The sequence below is a fragment of the Berghia stephanieae genome, chromosome 13 (genome assembly GCF_034508935.2).
Source record: "Berghia stephanieae isolate SIO BIC M18660-M18661 chromosome 13, UCSD_Bste_1.3, whole genome shotgun sequence".
NCBI classification, from domain to species: domain Eukaryota; kingdom Metazoa; phylum Mollusca; class Gastropoda; order Nudibranchia; family Aeolidiidae; genus Berghia; species Berghia stephanieae.
Window position 1 is genome coordinate 1,402,845 of NC_088372.1, and position 18,165 is coordinate 1,421,009.

Sequence of the window (18,165 nt, forward strand, 5' to 3'; positions counted from 1 at the left end):
GGACTATGCCGGACTATCCCGGACTATACCGGACTGCCCTGGACTATCCTGGACTACCCTGGACTATTCCGGACTGCCCCGGACTATACCGGACTGGCCCGGACTACCCTGGACTTTACCGGACTGGGATATATAGTTATTATTATTAGTATTATTATTATTGTTATTACTATTATTATTATTATCATTATTCAATTGATAGAGCACTCGCTTCACGCGCAAAGAGACTGAGATCGATGCCCGGTGCAGATGAAAACCACCGTCTGTCCACCCACCAGTGATAAGGTAATTGGGTCTGATAGATCTGGCGGAAAGTACGTTGCAATAGATCAGCGTTCTATCCAAAGGATTAGCAACAATTTACTATTATCGCTATAGAATCCAGGATAAACTCCGGCTCCATGCGCCCCTCATGGCTCTGAAGGACTATCTTTCTTTTTTTTCTTTATTTATATAGCTGCTGTGCGATTGGCTAAGAAACTCACAACATTCACATCCGGAAGTATAGCGGACTAACAGAGAAAATAAAACGATGTGTAATCTTGAACGTTTATAGTCTGGTTAATGCAATTAACTGAGAATTACTCATCAATGTGAATGGCAAAAAGCAATAACAAAGACCTGAGTGACGTCAACTCCATACTATCTATCCATGTTGTTAATTGTTTCCATTAGTCACGGTCCTGGGCCAGAGGTTTGAGGCTGTCAAGATTTTGTTGTGACGTAAGTAGGGAGAGCACTGTAGCTTTTCTTAGTTCTTCAGAGATTAATTCGGCCTCATCTGAATCCAGAAATTTCTGATATATGTCTGAAAGATCCTGATTCAGTGTATTTACTATTGATGTTGGTGGCCTCCCTTCATATTACTTGCCATGAAGGAAATAATCTGTCATTGCAGTTTGAGCTGGGATGATGACTTGGCATGGGCGATCTTTCAGACGACCAGACTAGAAAAAAAGATGACATCACTCTGAACCCAGAAGTTCAATTACAAAAGCTATGTATCCATTCATAACCATCGTTAACTTATAACCTGACACTAGAATGCGGCTATGTGGTCTAGTGGTATGGCACTCGCTTTCGGATCGGAAGGTCCTGGGTTCGAGCCTCGTGCTCGGCACATATTTGAGTCCTTGGAAAAGGCTCTTTACTCACATTCTTTCACCGTACTCAGGTGTAAAATGAGTACCTGGCCGTTAACAGCGTTGTCTTTGTCCGAAAAATTGTAATATCGTCTAACAGGCGTCATGTCCCGTCCTACATGGTAAATGCTGCTGTTGACCAGTAAAGCTCTTTGGGCACATTTAGTGGAAATTCCGCTATATAAAGCTCAATATTAATTAATTAATTGTTGACGTCATTTTTTGGTCAGTGTCAGGCTATAGATAGTATGAGCTTGGCCAAGGAGTTCACAACATTGCCATCCGGAAGTATAACGGACCACACACAAACTCTGTGTAACTATGAACTTTTATAGTCTGGTTAATACAGTTTAGTGAGAACAACTCACAAACGCGGATGGCAAAAACAATAACAAAGGCCTGAGTGACGTCATCTTCGAACTATCTATAAGTTAACGATGGCTACGATCAATTCCCCCGGAGGAGTGTTTTTGCACTTTCAATGAGATTGGAATCAGTTTTTTTGACATCACAGTTTTGATCCCTATACAAGTTGACGTTGATGTTAGCATTGCACAAGAAAACAAATGATCCCTTTAGTTAAACCCGAGACGAACATGATTATATCGAGACATGAATCTTTGTTGCTCCTTATTTGTGCAATGTCAAGTCGGTAAACATAGTGTTTGAGTTTTGATGGGATGTGTAGCCTTCAAAATATATAGATAGAATGAAGATGACGGCAGGCCGGTCTTTGTTATTGTTTATTTTTAGCCATTCACGTTTATGAGTATTTCTCACTTAACTGCATTAACCGGACTATAAACGTTCAAAGTAACACATCATTGTGTGTGTTATTCTTCCGTATTACAATGTTGTGAGCTTCTTAGCCAAGCGCATACTATCTATAGTCTGTTAGAGAGAATGTCATCGAGACGTATGTATGTAGGAGTTGTATTATACATAAGTACGACACCTATACATCATGATACAAGTGTTACGGTATCAGGGAATCCACATAATAATATAGGGACCAAGCTGCGAAGGCATCAACATCACTGGTGTCAAGGGCTAAGGGAGACTCAACAACACGGATCAACTGTCCGTCTCAACCTGGAACTGTGGCGATTCCTCCTTCACTGTGAAAGAAAATATCAAACAAAACAACAAATAAACGAAGACCGAAGTGACGTCATCTTTTTTCTCTCCACATCAATCAGACTATAGATAGTATGCGCTTGGCTAAGAAGCTCATAACATTGCCATCCGGAAGTAATACGGACCAACACACAAAACTGCGTGTATCCATGAACGTTTATAGTCGGGTTGATACAGTTCAGTGAGCATTACTCATAAACGCGGATGGCAAAAGACAATAACAAAGACCCGAGTGACGTCATCTTCGAACTATCTATAAGATACCTTCAAGTTTACACAGTTTTGTATATAACTGAACGTTATAACCGGCTGGCGGTTGTCGTGAGTCTTCTCCTTCTTCTTTCAGCTTATCCCGCATTTTGTGGGGTTGTCATAATGAATGCCACATCTCCATGCATCTTGGTTCAGCGCATCATCTTCCTCCAGGCCCAGTTCTTTCATATCGTCCTTTACCTTATCCATCCATCAAGTCTTCGGGCGTCCATTTTCTCTCTTCCCCGTTATTTGTAAGTCCAATACTTTCCTTCCCACGTACTCCTTCTCTCGTCTCTTTACATGTCCGAACCATTTCAATATATCCTCTCTCATCTTTATTGATACATTCTTCACTTCAGTCAACCTTCGAATTCGTTCATTTCTCACTTTATCTTTTCTTGTCCCGCCAAGTGACCATCTCAACATCCTCATTTCTGCCACCTCAACTTCTTTATCTTGTTTCTTTGTTGTTACTGCTGTCTCTAGTCCATATAACATGTCTTGATGTCGTGAGCATTCTTTCTAAACGTATATCATCATAAAATAATCCCATGAATATATTTGTGACCCTCGATCTCTAAACGGTATTATGTCGGGATGATTCAGACCCCAAAAAGTAAATTTAGAGATAGAATGATGAGAAATGGAGCTTAGAAGTTTTTGCAATGCAAGAAATAGTATTTATACTCCACAATAACGTACAGAAAATAAACACAAGTTGGATATTTGTGGCTATGAGTTCAATTTCCCTTACCGAGTGGATCCCGACATAATACCGCTTTGATTCGGTGGGTCACATTTTTGGTCGTCGCCATGTATTTTGACAAATGATTTTGATCGGTTTAAAAGGTCACCGACTCACCAAGCTATTTTAACATAGAACAACCCATGGTGGAACGGTCAATCGTGACGTCACGAAGGTCTTTAATTCGGATTATCCTATGCTGGCAATGAGATTCATTAGCCAGTTTCCACACCCTTTTGTCCAGTGTGTAATAATATATATCAATTAGTACAATAAGGTAGTCATATCGTTATATATGGACTCCGATATAAGAACCACAGTACAAATTCTATTGATTCCTGTGGAAATATATAATATACAGACCTTATGATTGTTGACTGTTTATAGCGATAGGAATCTGCAAATTTTTTAGAGATATTATAACGAAGTAGACACAAGAGAAAATAGATGGAATATTTTGGTGGTAATTTTAATGTGACATGGGTGATAACTGTGATTGGATTGTTAGGTAAGATAATATGGGTTGTTGTTCATGGGATTATGGGTATGGTTATATTCGATTTTATTTTAAATTCATAAGAAAATTATTATTATTATTATTATTATTATTATTATTATTATTATTATTATTATTATTATTATTATTATTATTATTATTATTATTATTATTATTATTATTATTTTCATTATTATTATCGTAATTGTTATCAATATTATTGTTAGTGTATTATGATTGTTATTATTATTATTATTATTATTATTATTATTATTATTATTATTATTATTACCCATTCACTGCTGGGTGGACAGGGGGTTTAGAAAACATTTCGACTGCACCTGGGAGCGATCTCTGTCCCTTTGCTTGTAAATCGAGTGCTCTACCGACTGAGCTATCGGGACCCCCAAACTGCTTGGAGTATGAAGGAAAAGGGAATGGAACAACATCATGGAAAATAAAGATGGTAGATTGAGGCTAGGTAGTCCTGTGGGAAGACAATTGTTTTCGTATCGGAAGGTCCTGGGTTCGAGCCTCGCGCTCGGAGCATAGTTGAGTCCTTGGAAGAGGCTCTTTACTCACATTCTCTCACCATACTCAGGTGTAAAATGAGTACCTGGCCGTTAACAGCGTTGTCTTTGTCCGAAAAAATGTAATACCGCATAACAGGCGGCATGTCCCTTCCTACTTGTTAAATGTTGCTGTTGGTCAGGGACCCCTTGTAAAGCGCTTTGAGCACATTTAGTGGACATTGCTCTATATAAAGAGCCAATTTCTTTTTACACTTCAACAATCGCAACGTTACTTCCCTCGTAATGACGCATGGTAACTTAGTAACTGGCTCTAAACTATCGGAACAATGGCGGACGCCTTTATAAAATATTTCTCCGACGAGTATAAAAGTGTATCCAGAGGGGGAAAAACATTATAAATCTGATCATGTTTTGACTTTTCCACATTCACAAGACATATGAAAACTTCGAACTGTTTGAATTACTTGATCTATTATTGTTTAGAGTGAGTGTAAAATGTTGGATGAAATTCTGAAAACCGGCTGGTAAGGAGAGGGTTAACCCAGGCGTCAGCCGCACTGCAGGGCCGCAAGATAAGCTTGACCGACGTGTCTTGCTCAAGGCTACACAGCCAACAGCAGGTATTCGAACTTGGTAGCTGTCGGGTACGAAGCAAAGACTTTACCGCTGATCCACAATGCTTCAGAACTGGCTTAATCATAAATTAACTTTTCGGCAAGTTTCAACCCAACTAATTGGATTCAGTAGTCTGCTATCACGCCGCCCGGCAACGGCGGCCATCTTGGTTCTAAACAAAGAAAATCATTACTTTTTATTGTTCATGCTGGCTAGAAGTTTTCATATGTCTTGTGATCAGAATGTGTAAAAGTCAAATCATGATCAAATTTATGGGTTTTTTTCCTCTGGATACCCTGTTATGTTCGCCGGAGAAATATTTCCTACGCCGTCCGCCATTGTTCCGATAGTTTAGAGCCAGTTTTACTAAGTTGCCATGCGTCATTAGGAAGGAAGTGACGTTATGACTGGTGAAGAGTATTACCGTTTTGTTTATATGGGTAACATATTATGTTTTTCTCTTTCTATCTTACAGTCGGCACTAGGGTGCCTAGCAGTCGAGCATGGACTTCGGCAGAAGAAACGGCGTTACGTTCAAGTCTAGAAGTCGGATACGAGGACGATGTTCGTCCCTCGGAAGTCACGAGTATTTTCATGGCCTTTCAGATGACAAGTATCGACGGTGTGGTATGTAATCGATACCTTCATTAACTTTGATAATCATTATTATCATGCCCGGTGTGTCTTTTTTACGAAACCCGCCGAAACCCGCCGAAACCCGACAAAACCTGAAAAAGGGAGTGAACCTGTTACTCAGGGAAGTGTACACCATTGGGGAGTGAACATGGGACTGAGTTTCGGCGGTTTTCGTAAAAAAGCAATCAGTGCTCTTTTAAGAAACCCGCCAATAACAATAGTCTCAGGTTCACTCCCGACTGGTGTACACTTCCCTGAGTCTCAGGTTCACTCCTCACAGTTGTTTACTCCCCATAACTTTGTCGGGTTTTGTCGGTTTTCGTCGGGTTTCGTCGGGTTTGGCAGGTTTCGGCGGGTTTCGTCGGGTTTTGGCGAGTTTCGTAAAAAAGATACACCCATCATGCGGTTGTTTTATTTATCGATACGTAAGTTGACTTTCAAGAGTATTCAGTGTCGTAATACGCTTCAAAGGTCGTAACGTCACTTCCCTCGTAATGACGCATGGTAACTTAGTAACTGGCTCTAAACTATCGGAACAATGGCGGACGCCCTTATGAGCATAAAAGCGTATCCAGAAGAGAAAAAAACCCATAAATTTGATCAAGTTTTGATTTTCACACATTCTGATCTCAAGACATATGAAAAGTAACTTACTTAGGCCGCACCTTGGGGCGCCCAACATGAGCCACAAGTCTTCGCCATTCTGTCCTGTCCTCCATTAGTGTACGCAGCTTCCGGGTGTTGTCCATTCCTGTGTCATCTTCATCTAGCAGACAGTCAATGTAGGTTTTATTCTGTCTGCCTCTGCTTCCGGTTCTCTCAGGTGGTTCCCATAGCTCAAGACTTCTTGCAATCTCCCCCTTGTGTCTCCAGCAGTTCCCCGCAATTGTGAATTCTATCAAAGATTCAAAAGAGCTTGTTTTATTTTATTTTTATTTATTAATTTATTTAGGAAAAGCAAAGCAGCAGGAAGTTGTATCCAAAACAAACATGGGGAACTGCTATTTGAAGAACAACATATAGAAAGCCGATGGGTAGAATACATAGGCGAACTGTACAATGATCCAAATAGAAATGAACTACCACTGAAATTCAAAGAACCATTAAGCGGACCAAACATCACCAAAAGTGAAATTGAACATGCCATGGAACGAATGAGGGATGGTAAAGCAACAGGCCCTGATGAAATATCTGTAGAGGTATTAAAAAGCCTAGGAGATCTAGCAATTGATGAACTTCACATATTATTCAACAATATATACAACACTGGGAAAATTCCAGAAGATCTCTGTAACTCTATTTTCATAGCAATACCAAAGAAAGCAGGTGCAGTCAGATGCGAAAATGTTAGAACTATAAGTTTAATAAGCCACATCAACAAAATACTGTTGCGTATAATTATCAACAGGCTAAGGAATAAGATTAACCCCGAAATCGCAGAAGAACAATATGGATTCCAACCTGACAGAGGGACAAGGAACCTCCTCCGTGTTTTAAGTGAAAGAGCTTTACAGGTTCAGACCCCACTATACCTCTGTTTTGTCGACTACAAAAAAAGCTTTTGATAGAGTACGCCACGAAGAAATACTAAAACAACTGCACTCCATTGGCGCTGATGAGAAAGACCTCAGACTCATGCAAACATTATACTACACCCAGCAGGCATCTATCAAAATCGGAAACTCTACAGGAAATTCCATTCCTATTAAGAAAGGAGTCCGTCAAGGGTGTGTTGCCTCACCAGATCTGTTTAATCTATACCAAGAAACAATCATGAGGGGCATAAATAATATGGAGGGAATAAAAGTAGGAGGTCACAACATAAATAATATAAGATACGCAGACGATACGGTACTCCTTGCAACATCAGAAATCCAACTTCAAAAGATTGTTGACAAAGTGGTAGTAGATAGTGAAGCCAAGGGAATGGAAGTGAATATCACCAAAACGGAATGCATGGTAATACAGAAAAACCCCGAAAACAACAACACCTGCAATATAACGATTCACGGCGAGCAACTTACCAACGTAGAAAGTTTTAAATACCTAGGTTCAATAGTGACAACAGATGGAAGATGTAACCGAGACATACGAGCAAGAATAACTCAAGCCAAACAGAACTTCATGGACCTGGGAAACATTTTGAAAAACAAACAGATGTCGTTCGGGATTAGATTCCGAGTCTTGAAGTGCTACGTGTGGCCAATCTTGTTATACGGATGCGAAAGCTGGACTACAAATGCAGAAACACAAAAGAACATTGAAGCTTTTGAAATGTGGTGCTTGAGAAGGATGCAGAGAATATCGTATAATGCAAACAAAACGAACGAAGAAGTGCTAAAACAAACATACCAACAAAGGAAACTAATGCCCTTAATAGCGGATCGACAACTATCCTTTTTCGGACACTCAGTAAGGAAAGATAAGAATGAATACCTGGCAAGTTGTAGAAAAATACCTGGTAAACGCGCCCGGGGGAGACAAAGAAAAACACACATAGACCAACTGAAGGGCTTCACCAACCTAACAATCCTAGAGCTGTTTGAAAAAGCAAGAGACAGGGAGGTATGGAGAGATAATTCATGCAGTATCCGAAGCCTGGACCAGGCATGGAACCTAGAAGAAGAAGAAGATTTATTTATTTATTTATTTATTTATTTATATTTGCACTGATTACATTATCCTTGTTTATTCTTTTCAGAACACCAAAGAACAGACATTTTCAGTATCCGGTTGGTGGGTTTTGGTTGGTTGTTATTATTATTATTATTATTATTATTATTATTATTATTATTATTATTATTATTATTATTATTATTATTATTATTATTATTATTATTATTATCATTACTATTATTATCATCATCATTATTATTATTATTATTATTATTATTATTATTATTATTATTATTATTGTTATTATTATTATCATTACTATTATTATCATCATTATTATTATTATTATTATTATTATTATTACTATTATTATTATTATTATTATTATTATTATTATTATTATTATTATTATTATTATTATTATTATTATTATCATTATCATTATTATTATTATTATCATCATTATTATTATTATTATTATTATTATTATTATTAATATTATTATTATTATTATTATTATTATTATTATTATTATTATTATTATTATTATTACTATTATTATTATTATTATTATTATTATTATTATTATGATTATTATTATTATTATCATTATTATTAACATTATGTTATGACACTCACTTTCGGATCGGAAGGTCCTGGGTTAAAGTCTCGCTCGGCGCATAGTTGAGTCCTTGGAAATGACTATTTACTCACATTCTCTCACCGTACTGGGGTGTAAAATGAGTACCTACCAAGTCGTAAACAGCGTTAACTCTGTGGGAAACATTGTGAATCTCCTAACAGGCAACATAATGTCTCGTTCTACATGTTAAATGTTGCTGTTGGTCAGGGACCCTTTGTAAAGCGCTTTGAGCACATCCAGTGGATATTGCGCTATATAAAAGCTCTAGTTTTTTGTTCCTGCCTGTAGGAATGGGAAGACCCAAGGCTGACGTGGACGCCTGCCTCCCACGGAAACATTCCACTTCTACAGTATTATGAGGATGATTTGTGGACACCGGCCATCGTGGTCAGCAACAGGTCAGTTTGGGTTTTATGTAAACTTCAACAACAAAAATGAGCCTGTGACTATGAGCCTGTGCGGCTATGTGGTCTAGTGGTATGACACTCGCTTTCGGATCGGAAGGTCCTGGGTTCGAGCCTCGCTTGGCGCATAGTTGAGTCCTTGGAAAAGACTCTTTACTCACATTCTCTCACCGTACTCAGGTGTAAAATGAGAACCTGGCCGTTAACAGCGTTGTCTTTGTCCGAAAAATTGTAATATCGCCTAACAGGCGTCATGTCTCGTCCTACATGTTAAATGTTGCTGTTGACCAGGGACCCCTTGTAAAGCGCATTGAGCCCGTTAAGTGGATATTGCGCTATATAAATGCTCAATTCTTTTTATTACACTTAAACGTTTAAATAGAACGAAATTGACGTCACTTATCTCTTTGTTATTGTTTTAATAAAATACAATAAAATAAAATTCCCTTTATTCATCCCCATGGGGAAATTTTTCATTAGGGTCTATTCCAAGGGAAGACTGGAATAACTCAGGGCGTCAGCCGCTGTGCAGCGCTGCAAAGTGAGCTAGGGCGAGGTGACTTGCACAAGGCCACACAGCGCAGCGGGTGATCGAACTCGGTACCTTTCAGGTACGAAGCAATGACCGTACCACTGAGCCACGCTATCCCATTTAGACAGCTATTTTGGTTGTTAGCTCTCACTAATTGATTATATCATCAATTTGCACCACACTATTTTTTGCAATAATAGTATTGGAAAGTACGGTGTAAAAAACCCAAAAAAAAAAACTGGTTCCTATTTCCTTGGAAGTGTAAAACCAGTCTTCCGGAGGACTGAATTCATACCTTGTGTAGTTGATCTTTTGTTTTCTGAGTAATAGTATCTTATTATCTAGTCTAAATCATATTTGCTGGTCGTCAATAGGGAATGAGATTAGCGGAAGAGTAGCGTCCCTTGATTAGACGTCACCTTACAGAGAGAACATCAAAATGGTTTTGCGCATACGTCTCACTCTTCCTCGTTTTCGGTGAAGTGTCTCATGCCGCACAACCAACATGACGTTCTCTCTCTAATAACTTTTCCGCTCGTGACTTCCAATCAAGGGACGCTACTCTTCCGATAATCTCATTCCCTATAAAGATCATCCATCCTCGCTCATTTACATCCCGTCATCCTAAGAATATGTCTATACATCCTGCTACTGAAATAGTTATGTCACCTTTATGTAACCTATTCATTATTAGTACCCCGAAGGACTGATTACATACACACTTCCAAAGATTTAGGTACCAAAGGAGTAACGGGTTTAATGTGACGACTTTTCTTCACTATTTTATCTGTATATAACGTATAATAGTCAGCTGAAAGAAGAAGAAGAAGAAGAAGAAGAAGAAGAAGAAGAAGAAGAAGAAGAAGAAGAAGAAGAAGAAGAAGAAGAAGAAGAAGAAGAAGAAGAAGAAAGAAGAAGAAGAAGAAGAAGAAGAAGGAGAAGAAGAAGAAGAGAAGAAGAAGAAGAGAAGAAGAAGAAGAAGAAGAAGAAGAGAAGAAGAAGAAGAAGAAGAAGAAGAAGAAGAAGAAGAAGAAGAAGAAGAAGAAGAAGAAGAAGAGGAAGAAGAAGAAACAACAAGAAGGAGAAAGAAGAAGAAGAAGATATATTTCTTTAATTAAATGATTCATCTATTTATTTATTACTGGTATTTATCATTTATTTATTTATTCACCAATTTCTATTCCAAATATCAAAACGCCCAGCCTCTCAGATCTGTCGGCCATTGATGAGGACACTATCCCTCTACGAGTGACCTACGAAGGGGTGGTGACCTGGCATCCTCCGGGTATCCTCACGACCGGCTGTGAGATGGACACCACTCACTTTCCCTTTGACGTTCAAACGTGCAGTCTACAGGTAATTTCTGTTTTGTTCGGCTATGTGGTCTAGTGGTAGGACACAAATCGTGAGTTATATTTAATAATTCAACCAATGAAATAACTTGTTTCCATGAGCTCTACTAACTCACTAAGCGGTGCAAAAACCAAATAATGACGTCAAACTGCCAGTCCTTTTGGATTTCAGTATCAGGCTATAGCATAACGATGGCTACGGTATTAAGCCTGGGTTGTTCCAGTCTTCCTTTGGACTAGACCCTAGTGATAACACTCCCCTATTCGATTTATAAAGGGAATTTTTTTTAATGTATTTTAAAATTTATTTTATAATTAATATTTCTAGAACTTTTAACAGTTGATGATTGACTTTTTTCTTGTTGTTTTGTTTGATGTTTTTCTTTCTACTTAATTACAAAGAACAACAGGAATGGCTCATTTAAAATAAAATACAATTAGCGTATTAGTAAAGCAGGATTTCATAATATAGCTGAATGGAATTCAATAACAACTTCCCCAACTTCATCTATTCTTTACTTTATCTTTTTTCTGGTTGGTTGTAACCATTGTTAACTTCAAGCCTGCCACAATGACTCACTTGGACTTACACTTTGACGTCACACACTTTGACGTCATACACTTTGACGTCATACACTTTGACGTCATACACTTTGACGTCATACATTCTGACGTTTTACATTTATGCAGCGCCAAGTGAGTTGTCGTTAGTAGAGCTCAAGGAAACAAGTGATCCCATTGGTTGAACTATTGAATACAACTCACGATTTGTTGCAGGAGACTTGATTTTTTAATGGAAATTTTCTGGTCAGTGTCAGGTAAAAGTTAACGATGGCTACCTTCTGATCCCCCTATCTACCCAGAAATAAAAGGGTAGCTGGTTCTCTTAGAAAGGATACTGATCAATTGCTATGGTCCGTTTCACGCAATAGAGACTGGGATAAACTCCGGCTCCATGGGACCTAATGGCATACTTAATCCTCTTCGGGCCTTGAGGCACATAGGGCATCCACCAGACACATCCGCCAGACATCTCCATTTTTTTGCGATCGGCTGCTTTTGCGGTGGCTGTTTTCCATGACAGGCCTGCTTCCTTTAATTCTTTCTCCATGTTCCTTCGCCAGGTTTCTGTGGGTCTTCCATGCTTTCTCTTCTCATCTGCTGTCCCGTACAGGGCTGTCTTGGGAAGTGACCTTTTTCTATTCTGGCCACATGCCCCAGCCAACGCCAAATGGCATGGAAGAACTAAATTAATTCTTTTATGGGTCTTTCTCCAATCCACAGGTGACGTCATTTGGATACACACTACAGGAAGTCGTGGTCAATTCCACTAAAGGTATGAGACTGGACTTTTACTCTGAGAATGGAGATTGGGAAATTATGAGACTTTGGGACGATTATGATACTTATACGGACAACGGAGAAGACTATGCCAGGGTGAGTGAGCTGATGTGACAAGTTGTATTCATGACACATGGCGCCAAACTAGTATGAGTTGGAGACGGAGAAAAAGTAATAATAATAATAATAATAATAATAATATAATAATAATAATAATAATAATAATAATAATAATAATAATAATAATAATAATACAATAATAATAATAATAATAATAATAATAATAATAATAATAATAATAAATAATAATAATAATAATAATAATAATAATAATAATAATAATAATAATAATAATAATAATAATAATAATAATAATAATAATAATAATAATAATAATAATAATAATGATAATGATAATAATAATAATAATAATAATAATAATAATAATAATAATAATAATAATAATAATAATAATAATAATAATAATAATAATAATAATAATAATAATAATAGATTCATGGTGCGCCAAACATCCATTCATCTGGAGTGCTTTGGGAGCATAACAAAGATAAAGCCCTAACACACTACACGGACAACGCTAATTGTATTCAGAATCAAAAGAAAGCTTATTTGAAATGCATTGAATTGATGCTTGAAATTCTTGAGTGAAGGCGAAGAACGTATCTCATTCTGTAGCAAATTCCAAAACCTTGGACCAGAATGCTGAAAGGCACGTTCACCAACCTTCACTCGACAGCGGGGTGTTTTCAATTTGAGGTCGTTCGTCGATCGAAGTGATCGCTGTGGGAATATCTGCTGTTCAATGAGGCCTAAGGTATATGTTGGTGAAGAGCCTTCCAACCATTTGAAGACAATAGCTGAAGATTTATATTTAATTCAAATCGAAATTAGATTCATCGGAAAAATAGAATGTAGGTTCTAATTTTATTAAATATTTTTTATTGATGTATTGAAGTTAAAACAAATAAACACAAACTCACAATATTCGTCAGTCAGATGTAACATATCAACACATAAATCTATGTGTAATCTTAAACGTTTATTGTTCAAATTTTGACTGGGCTAAGGTACAGTTTACGTACATCTGTTATGGCATTTTTAGTTACATGTTAAATAAAACAGGGTTCAAACTGTCTCCCTGTGGTGTAACAGTCCTGCTAGGAAATGATTTTTTCTTCTGAGGCACATATTATGTTTGCCATTATCCACGTTCCACTAGTCAGAAATCGAATGAATCTAACTTTAAGAATCTTTCACTTTCTTCTTTCTCTCTCTCTCTCTCTCTCTCTCTCTCTCTCTCCCTCTCTCTCTCTATCTCTCACATACACACGCTCTCTCTCTCGCTCTCTCTCCGTCTATCTATCTATCTATCTAAATTCTATCTATCTATCTATCTATCTATCTATCTATCTATCTATCTATCTATCTATCTATCTATCTATCTATCTATCTGTCCCTCTTTTTGTGATTCCATGACATTCATTAAAAATATCACCTTCTGTCCAATAGATGACGTACTATGCAAAGGTCAAGCGATTAAATACCTACCACTGGCTGAACATTATTTTGCCCGTCATCGTCTCTGGGATTCTCGTTATCTTCGTCTTTCTGCTACCCGTGGACAGCGGTGAAAAGATGGGCTATTCTCTGACCTGCCTTCTTACCTATGTTGTCCTCCTGACTCTCATCGCTGCTGACATGCCGACCACAGCCAAACATACCTCCATTTTAGGTAAGTATACATATAGAGCATGCAAATGTTTGGCTAATCTTTCAAAAGCCCTATTAATTATTTTGTCCTTCTGACTCTCATCTCTGCTGATATTATTCCGACCACAGCCAGACATACTTCCATTTTAGGTAAGGATAAAAATATAGATTGAAGAAAAGATAAGCTTTACTTTGATGAGCTCTATTATTTATCTTTTCTACATGACTCTCATATCGCTACTGACATGTCTACCACAGCCATAAATAACTCCTTTATTTGGGAAAGTATAGAGATGAAGTGGGCAAACGTTGAGCTTGTCTATCACGAGCCCTATCATTTCGCTTATCTCCCAGACTCCAATTGCTGCTGACATGTCAACCACAGCAAAGCAAACCTACACGAAAGACGTAAAACGGACACACACAGGGCTCTCTCACTTGACGTGAATCTCTTCACATTATACCCTGTATATTGCAATAAGGCTGTAATCTCTAAGTTGATAAAAAGTTATTGCCCTCATTCTACTGAAGACCGCTCTTAACCTATGTTGCATACCCCTTCAAAAAAGGTTATTTTATCAGAGTGACCGAAATGCTAGAATTGAAACTATAGTCGAAATTATGAGACTTGATTAGATATGTTTTGTTTTATTGGAGTCAAGGAATGCTGATTTGTAGGATAATTTTTTTTCTGTATTTTCCTTTCTTGCTTTCTCTGGCAGTTTCGTAATAACCTTTCAGATTTTTATACTTTAATGGAGACACACTAAATAAAGATTTTAATAAGAAAAAAACCTCCATCTTATATATATATATATATATATATAGAGCAATATCCCCTAAACATGCTCAAAGCATTTTACAAAGGGTCCTTGGCCAACAGCAACACGCAAAATGTAGAACGAGACACGACGCCTGCTAGGCAATATTACATTTTTTTCAACAGAAAAATACGCTGTTAACGGTCAGGAACTTAATTGGAATCTGAGTACGGTGAGGGAATGTGAGTAAAAAGCCATTTCTGAGGACTCAACTATGCGCAGAGCGAATTTCCATCCCAGGAACTTTTGATCAAAACACTGCCGATAGACCTTTGGATTAAGCGCGTGTTGTGAACGAGTTGGAAATTTTAGAAGATCACAAGGTGTCCCTGGCCAACAGCAACGTGTCACCTGTAGAGCTAGACACACACGGCGCCTGTTATGCGAAATTACAAATTTTTCAGACACAACGGCCAGGTACTTATCTTTCACATGTGTACGGTGAGAGAATGTGAGTAAAGAGCCTTTTCCAAGGATTCGACTATGCGCTGAGCGAGGCTCGAACCCAAGACATTCCGATCCAAAAACGACTGTCATACCACAATACCACATAGGCCTCACACCCAGTAGGCACCCTAGTATCACGTGATAGCTAATTGTCACATTAAATACAACATTTTTTAAGTATAAAAAAATTAACCAGTCTTTTGATATCTGACTTTGTCTTCCTCAAATCTACATCAAATTGTACAGAGGTCTACCTGACGATTGTGTTGATTCTAAGCGGTTTTGCAGTCGTATGCTGCATCGTCTCAATCAGACTCTATCAGATGCCGGACGATGAAAAAATCCCGGACTTTGTCATCAAGATGACCAAAAAATGTTGGCCATGGGTTGATGGACGGAAGGATAGCGTCAAAAAGTCAATCAAAGATGATGGGAAAGTACATCCTGAAAGCGGAGTGAATTACCAAAAGGAAGCGACCGTTTTGTCTCCAAGGGCATTCGCAGAGAAGGAGAAGGGGCTCAGGACACCCGTGCGACGTTTATCCCTCGCCTCTGTTAATTCCAAAGATGATATTTACAGCGAGGAATTGATCGACGGTAAAATTTGCTCCGTTGTTATGGACAAAATGTTGTTCAGAATTTCTGCGGTTTTTATACCCGCTATGACTGTAATTATCATGATTGTTTTAATGGCCGGATAGATCTGATTTATAGATCGTGCTGCTATGTGGTCGAGTGGTATGTATAGGGAATGAGATTAGAGGAAGAGTAGCGTCCCTTGATTGGACGTCACCCATAGTCTGTGACGGCCCCGACGGAAAAGTTATTAGAGAGAGAACGTCATGTTGGTTGAGCGCATGCGAATCTCTTCCTCGCGAGGAGGACGAGAGACGCATGCACACAACCAACATGACGTTCTCTCTCTAATAACTTTTCTTCCAGTGACGTCACTCACTATGGGTGACGTCCAATCAAGGGACGCTACTCTTCCTCTAATCTCATTCCCTATTGTACACCTGCACTGTTTATGGAGAGGCAATATGAGTCAAGACTCGATTTACTGGATCAATTTGGCGCCACCTTAGCTCAAGTATAATCCAGGGACTACAGTCAAAAGCGAGTACCATACCATGAGGCCATAGGACAGTAAAGATACATTTTTGCTCAGACATAATATCAGAGAAAGAGGAATGATTTGTTACGTTTGTATAAATGATTACTTAATGACCTCTTTTAGGAATGGGAATATTGTAACCGTTTACTTAACTTAAAGAATAGAAATGTGTTTAACTTTATTATGTCATTCAGAATGGAAATTTCTTTAATTTTTTAATGGAAGTTCAAAATAAATATCTCTAACATTTTATTTAACGCCAAGAATAAACACTGTAAAACATTTCATTAAACATACAGGAACAAAATCTCTTTTACTTTTTCATCTGACCTCCAGAACGGAAATATATTAAAGGTTTTATTTATACTAAATCACTCATTTCCATGATCGGATGGCCATCGGTAGGACTTGTCGGATGTTCTTCACAATACGGTGCCACACGTCTCGGTCATTGACCCTCTTTGTCAACTCGTACTACTCATTCCTGTCCATTCCTTGATTTTATTCGGCCACATTTTCCTTTGTCTTCCTGATTTCCGTTGATCGTCCACCGTGCCTTGCATGACTGTCTTACACAAACTAGCATGTCTGACCAGATGTCCAAACCATTCGTGTTTCAGTCTTTTGATATTTGCAAGCAATGATTCCTGTCTTCCCGCCAGCTTTTCCACACATTCAAATACATTTTTGTCAGTTCTGTGTTCCAGACATGGCCCTCCTCAATATTTATTGGCTTGTATTTGCAAAAGGTCCCAGGGGTTCATCACTGCAAATGTTCAGTTATAGTCCAATCATAACAGGAAACAAGAACAGATTACTTTAACGAGCCAGTGCATTCAAAACTGTTTTGACAGTTTTCAAACATTTAATTCCCGTTAATGCCGGGGTCAGGACATTCCAGTCATTTATTGTTGGTGAGGAAAAAGCTGTGTTTGTCTGTGTCTGTTATTGTAAATGGTTGTGTGTGTGTGTGTGTGTGTGTATGTGTGTGTGTTGTGATGCATTGTATGTACGTATAGCATATCTATCTGGTTTGAATTCATGTAGTTTGTGATGATGATTGGTGCTTTTGGATAGTCGATGGTTTTGTGTAAGGTGACAATACGGGATACCTTGCGCTATTTTTCAAATGGTTTCCATTCAAGATTATTCGGAAACTTTTACTCTCGAACTCATCGATTCACACCTCTAGTTCCGCATCCATTGTCCACGATTCACTACCATATAGTCACAAGGACAGTACAAGTAAAATCTAAAGTTTGAGTGAAAGTTTATCTGTCTTTTCCAAATCTTGTTGAGTATCGTCATTATCGCCGTTGTTCCATCTTGGTCAGCGACGCTCCAAAATATTTTCAGGCTGTTACCTCTTACAGTGTCTCCCATTTCGAGTGATATTAGCATTGGTATCACCATGGCTGTTGGCTTAGAATCTCCGATTTATCTGTATTCATTTATCATTACTTATTATGTATTTATTTTTATTCATCCTTTATTTACAGTCTTAACTTATTCGAACATTTCAAAATATGCGACCTGCATTCAAAGTAAAATATTGTTTTACAATACAAAACAATAGAAATTTATTTGTTTAAAAAACTAACCTTT

General features: G+C 38.0%; 1 protein-coding gene across 1 annotated transcript; it reads left to right on the top strand.

Annotated features, from left to right (window-relative positions):
- Window positions 1-3,552: 3,552 nt before the first annotated feature.
- On the top strand, window positions 3,553-16,225 carry LOC144958639 (acetylcholine receptor subunit beta-like). Its single transcript, XM_078890741.1, has 8 exons — window positions 3,553-3,787; window positions 5,399-5,550; window positions 8,261-8,305; window positions 9,107-9,216; window positions 10,957-11,110; window positions 12,391-12,543; window positions 13,978-14,200; window positions 15,693-16,225. The coding sequence occupies exons 1-8, from the start codon at window positions 3,727-3,729 to the stop codon at window positions 16,145-16,147; spliced, it is 1,353 nt and encodes a 450-aa protein (XP_078746867.1). The 5' UTR covers window positions 3,553-3,726; the 3' UTR covers window positions 16,148-16,225.
- The last annotated feature ends 1,940 nt before the right edge of the window (window positions 16,226-18,165 follow it).